This window comes from Salvelinus sp. IW2-2015, linkage group LG15 (assembly GCF_002910315.2).
Source record: "Salvelinus sp. IW2-2015 linkage group LG15, ASM291031v2, whole genome shotgun sequence".
Taxonomy (NCBI): Eukaryota; Metazoa; Chordata; class Actinopteri; order Salmoniformes; family Salmonidae; genus Salvelinus; species Salvelinus sp. IW2-2015.
The window spans coordinates 10202242-10208392 of NC_036855.1; the positions used below are offsets into that span (position 1 = coordinate 10202242).

At 42.1% G+C, this 6151-nt stretch overlaps 1 protein-coding gene across 1 annotated transcript in view; it reads left to right on the forward strand.

The window, feature by feature from the left end:
* Positions 1 to 228: 228 nt before the first annotated feature.
* myo1ha (myosin IHa) overlaps positions 229 to 6151 on the forward strand; it is a 28812-nt gene continuing 22889 nt past the window's right edge. The window contains exons 1-10 of the mRNA XM_024001840.2: positions 229 to 390; positions 598 to 713; positions 1029 to 1227; positions 2411 to 2491; positions 2758 to 2937; positions 3025 to 3123; positions 3332 to 3445; positions 3555 to 3626; positions 3812 to 3931; positions 4031 to 4098. Of these exons, the coding sequence (XP_023857608.1) occupies positions 265 to 390; positions 598 to 713; positions 1029 to 1227; positions 2411 to 2491; positions 2758 to 2937; positions 3025 to 3123; positions 3332 to 3445; positions 3555 to 3626; positions 3812 to 3931; positions 4031 to 4098 (1175 nt within the window). The 5' untranslated portion in view covers positions 229 to 264. The remainder of the gene's footprint in view (positions 391 to 597; positions 714 to 1028; positions 1228 to 2410; positions 2492 to 2757; positions 2938 to 3024; positions 3124 to 3331; positions 3446 to 3554; positions 3627 to 3811; positions 3932 to 4030; positions 4099 to 6151) is intronic.

Genomic DNA, 6151 nt, shown 5'->3' on the forward strand with positions numbered 1-6151 from the left:
GTTAGTGGACCCCCAAAGCCAAAAGTTCTGTGCCTCTTTAAGTCCTCTTATTTATCCATATACTTTTGTTTGGATGCATGTCTGTAAATGTGGAACTATATAAGGACTTCGTAAAACATTCATAAGCAGCTCATAATACCTTTATGAAATGCTCATTTTCTTCTTCAAGCCCTTATGTACAGTAGGTATCCTTCATATCAAGCATTGCTGCTGTGTGATTGGCTGTAGGGGCATAAGGCACAGGGTGCCCAGGGTCAGCTGGACATGGAGGGGGCTCTGACCGCCCGAGACCGCGTGGGGATCCAGGACTTTGTCCTGTTGGACACCCATACCAGCGAGACTGCTTTCCTAGGCAACCTGAAAAAACGCTTCAGTGAGGACCTAATTTATGTGAGTTCGGAAGTGGCTAACTTAGTACCAACATTATGATGTACAGTATGTAGTATCATGTATAATGACGCCATCATTTTAGACCCTTTTTTGGTGCAATAGTTGAAGGAAAAATATATTATGAGCAACTTTCTGGGATTTTTAGCGAATGTTTTAGAACTATCAACTTACAGATATACTGTAAACCTGTTGTTTCTTCCTGTGCAGACCTATATAGGCACTCTGCTAGTGTCTGTGAACCCCTACAAGGAGTTGGATATCTACAGTAAAAAACAGATGGATATATACATGGGTGTCAACTTTTTTGAGCTTCCACCACATATGTGAGTGTGTTACATCATTTTTTGTGCATGTCTATATGCATGTTGAAATTGTATTGTTTGTCACTCATGAGATCAGATGCCAATCCACGGTATAAGCCCACACACGGTACAACGTTTATACAATGTTTATACAACATTGCTGTCTGACGTCTGTCTGGGTGCAGGAATAAAGCACAGGAGCAGCATATACCATATATAGGATTTTCTTTCATTATTCTCATTCCTTATTGGCCCAGCATCTGTGTAGAAATGATTCATTGTGGAATGCAAAATGTGCATATCACTTGACACAATCCATTTTTTTGATTTTTGAAGTTATGCCCTGGCGGACAACGCCTACCACACCATGATGACTGAGGCCAACAACCACTTCATCCTCATCTCTGGGGAGAGTGGTGCCGGCAAGACCGAGGCTTCCAAGAAGATCCTACAGTACTATGCTGTGAGCTGCCCCAGCACCACCCTACTGGACAGCGTCAGGGACCGGATGCTGGTGTCCAACCCTGTGCTAGAGGTCTGATCGGACTGTTCTTAGCACTCACTATTATCACACATCTGGTCAGATCTGCTCTCTCACTATTTGTGCTGTGCTATGTTTATTGTCATCATAGCTGTTTAGTACAAATAGATCTGGGACCAGGCTATCACACATCCTGGATCACATAGTAGGGTTGTTCCACGAAATGAGTCATTTTGATATTTTAAATAGGAATTGTGCCCCAATATTGGATTTTAAAATCCTGTTATATTAAATGAAGTGCACTTTAAATAGACCACATGGAAAATGAATTATAAAAAATATCCTATATATGAATAAAGACTTGCTAAAGTACCAAAATTCTGTATTCTCTGTGACTTCTCTGACGTCCAACCAACATTTCTCCAAGTTTTAACCATCACTGTAAAGCCGTAGTTATTTTGTTGCTTTTACAAAGTAATTTCTGAGGATAATTATGTATTTAATGTGATTATTGAAGCAGGCGAGCTGGTTCTACTCTTTACGTTAAAGCAGGCGAGCTGGTTCTACTCTTTACGTAAAAGCAGGCGAGCTGGTTCTACTCTTTACGTAAAAGCAGGCGAGCGGGTTCTACTCTTTATGTAAAAGCAGGAGCTGGTTCTACTCTTTACGTTAAAAGCAGGCGAGCTGGTTCACTCTTTACCCTAAAAGCAGGCGAGCTGGTTCTACTCTTTACGTAAAAGCAGGCGAGCTGGTTCTACTCTTTACGTAAAAGCAGGCGAGCGGGTTCTACTCTTTACGTAAAAGCAGGCGAGCTGGTTCTACTCTTTTTGGACATATTGGGGTGTGGGTCTAGCATAACACGTTAACCGTGTTACCTATACATAGACAGGCTAGAATGTTATTTTAAAAATTATAATTTTTAGAAGCTTGCATTCAATTGCCCCTCCCTGTTGCATACAACAAGCTTCCATTCCCCCTGTCACGAGGGGATTTATGACTGATTTAAGATGAAATCATCAACCCTGTTACTTTATTTGGCACTTAATAGGTACTTACTATAGTCTTTTTTTATAACCTCTTGAGATAAGATTTTTATATTTTTATTAAGTTGAACATCAATGTTAGATGAAATGAAAAGTGTTTTTTCAACAAGTTACACTACCCAAAAAGGACTCTTTTCTTGGAACAACCCAGTAGTAAATCTCTCAGTGATTGATGCCTCAGTGTTTCCCAACAGGCTTTCGGCAACGCCAAAACACTGAAGAATGACAACTCTAGTCGCTTTGGAAAGTACATGGATATCCAGTTTGACATCCAGGTAAGGAATGATGGAGACTATGGGCTTATGTTCTTATAGTGAGCAGACGACATGAGGATTGGTTTTTCCTTGAAACACTTTTGCTCCACTTGATTTTGATGGAACAAAGCAATTCTATTTAACCCAGGACCCATATTCACAAAGCTTGTCAGTGTAGGAGTTTCCCAGGTCACCACTCCTACTCTGAGACAATTTGTCAATTCAGGTCCAGGTCTGGTAAGCAGTTCATTGAGGCTAATTGATAATTGATCACGTTTACCCTCCAGGGGGATGCCGTGGGGGGCCATATCCTGAGCTACCTGCTGGAGAAGTCCCGAGTGGTCCACCAGAACCACGGAGAGAGGAACTTCCACATCTTCTACCAGCTGGTGGAGGGAGGGGAGGAAGACCTGCTGCATCAGCTAGGCCTCGAGAGCAACTGCCAGCACTACAGTTACTTGGTGCAAGTATGGGCAACCACTGTGGTCCATTGATTGGCTAGCTAGGGCTAGGCTAACTGCCACTATATAATGGCAACTCCTTCTCTCAAACAGGACGAGTGTGCCAATGTGACCTCAATCAATGACAAGAACGACTGGAAGACGGTGAGAAACGCCCTGTCCGTCATCGACTTTGACGAGAGTGATATACAAGTGAGTTGCTGTCACACTGTTTGTGGAAACAGCTTTTGTGATGACATTCATTCAAATGAGCTGTATATCTTATTGAAATATACTGTGCAGTACTAGGCTGCACATACTTTTGCTTTGTGTATATGTGTGTGTGAGGGGAGCTGCTTACACACAGCCGGCCACCATCCTAACCCTATTCCTAACCCTCACATGTCTGCATTCTCTGCAGCACCTATTTGGGATCATAGCAAGCGTCCTTCACTTAGGGAATGTGCAGTTTGAAGCTGACAGCAAAGGCTACGCCACGTTGAACAAGAACACAGAACTCCGCTGGGTGTCAACAGTAAGCCTTGTTATTCCTTGGACACTCCGCAACGACACCATGCCAAAGCCCTGGAGACCACAGTCTGCCTACACTTTGCTGACTTTGTGTTGCGTGTGATCATCTGTAGTTGCTGGGGATTAACGTTCAAGTACTGCAGGAGGGGCTGACATACAGGAAGATTGAGGCCAAAACAGATGAGGTGAGAGAGTGAGGAGGGGTAATGACTGACTGAATTAACTAATTATTAATTAACTGCACTTACTAGTGGTAAACCCAGTACTCTTTCTCATTCATGATTTCAGCTGTTTCAATCAGATGTGAATTTGCATGCTCTTGTCAGGTTTGGAATTATGTAATGTTTTCCTTTTTTAAATCACCGTCCAGGTGCTCAGCCCGTTCACAGTGGACCATGCCATCTATGCCAGAAATGCCCTGGCCAAAGCCATCTATGGACGCACCTTTACCTGGCTGGTCAATAAGATCAATGATTCCATGGAGAATAAGGTTAGCAGATACTGTAAGTGATAAGCTCATGTCAAGATGGAACAGGAGCCCTGGTGATCTGTGTGACTGACCACTGTTTCCTAAAACCTTTTTCGACAGGAACCGTCAAGGAAGACAGTCATTGGTCTCCTTGACATATATGGCTTTGAGGTTTTCTATGTCAACAGGTAGGTGGAACCAGAGCCATATATTTAGAGTTAGGACATTGATGTTTCCACATTTTTATGCATTTACATGACACAGTACAATCAAATAATTCCATATGGCAGCCATGTTAGCTCCCCATGGGCAATAGCAGTTTATGGAATTTTCTTAATTTTGAACAAAGCTATGTAACTGAACCTCTAGAATTAAAAGTAGAATCCAAATACTTGTCATGAATGGATCAATTGAAAGCTCAATGGCATCAACATTGCGTCCGTTTTAAAAGTTGTCCGAACTCTATATATACAGTGCATTCGGTAAGTATTCAGACCGCTTGACTTTTTCCACATTTTGTTACTTTACAGCCTTATTCTAAAATTAATTATATATATTTTTAATTACATTTTTAAAATTAATATTTTTTTCCCCTCATCAATCTACACACAATGCCCTGTAATGACAAAGCAAAAACAGTTTTTTAGACAATTTTGCAATTAATTAAAAATGAAAAACTGAAATATCACATTTACATAAGTATTCAGACCCTTTACTCAGTACTTTGTTGAAGAACCTTTGGCAGCGATTACAGCCTTGAGTCTTCTTGGGTATGACGCTGCAAGCTTGGCACACCTGTATTTGGGGAGTTTCTCCCACTCTTCTCTGCAGATACTCTCAAGCTCTGTCAGGTTGGATGGGGAGTGTCACTGCACAGCTATTTTCAGGTCTCTCCAGAGATGTTCGGTCGGGTTCAAGTCACAGCTCTGGCTGGGCCACTCAAGGACCTTACGAAACTTGTCCCGAAGCCACTCCTGCATTGTCTTGGCTGTGTGCTTAGGGTCGTTGAACCGTCGCCCCAGTCTGAGGTCCTGAGCGCTCTGGAGCAGGTTTTTATCAAGGATCTCTCTGTACTTTACTCCATTCATCTTTCCCTAGATCCTGACTAGTCTCCCAGTCCCTGCCGCTGAAAAACATCCCCACAGCATGATTCTGCCACCACCATGCTTCACCGTAGGATGGTGCCAGGTTTCCTCCAGACGTGACGCTTGGCATTCAGGCCAAAGAGTTCAATCTTGGTTTCATTAGACAAGATAATCTTGTTTCTCATGTCATATGCCTTTTACTGAGGAGTGGCTTCGGTCTGGCAACTCTACCATAAAGGCCTGATTGGTGGAGTGCTGCAGAGATGGTTGTCCTTCTGGAAGGTTCTCCCATCTCCACAGAGGAAATCTAGAGCTCTATCAGAGTGACCATCGGGTTCTTGGTCACCTCCCTGACCAAGGCCCTTCTCCCCGGATTGCTCAGTTTGGCCGGGCGGCCAGCTCTAGGAAGAGTCTTGGTGGTTCCAAACTTCTTCCATTTAAGAATGATTAAGGCCACTGTGTTCTTGGGGACCTTCAATAATGCAGAAATGTTTTGGTACTCTTCCACAGATCTGTGCCTCGACACAATCCTGTCTCGGAGCTCTACGGACAATTCCTTCAACCTCACTGCTTGGTTTTTGCTCTGATATGCACTGTCAACTGTGAGATCTTATATAGACAGGTGTGTACCTTTCCAAATCATGTCCAATCAATTGAATTTACCACAGGTGGACTCCAATCAAGTTGTAGAAACATCTCAAGGATGATCAATGGAAACAGGATGCACCTGAGCTCAATTTCGAGTCTCGTATCAAAGCGTCTGAATAATTAAGTTAATAAGGTATTTAAAAATAAAAACAATTATACATTTGCAAAAATCTCTAAAAACCTGGTTTTGCTTTGTCATTACGGGGTATTTTGTGTAGATTGATGAGAACATTTTGTTCTTTAATCCATTTTTGAATAAGTCTGTTACATAACAAAATGTGGAAAAAGGGAATGGGTCTGAACACTTCCCGAATGCACTGTATACAGTGGGGAGAACAAGTATTTGATACACTGCCGATTTTGCAGGTTTTCCTACTTACAAAGCATGTAGAGGTCTGTAATTTTTATCATAGGTACACTTCAACTATGAGAGACGGAATCTAAAACAAAAATCCAGAAAATCACATTGTATGATTTTTAAGTAATTAATTTGCATTTTATTGCATGA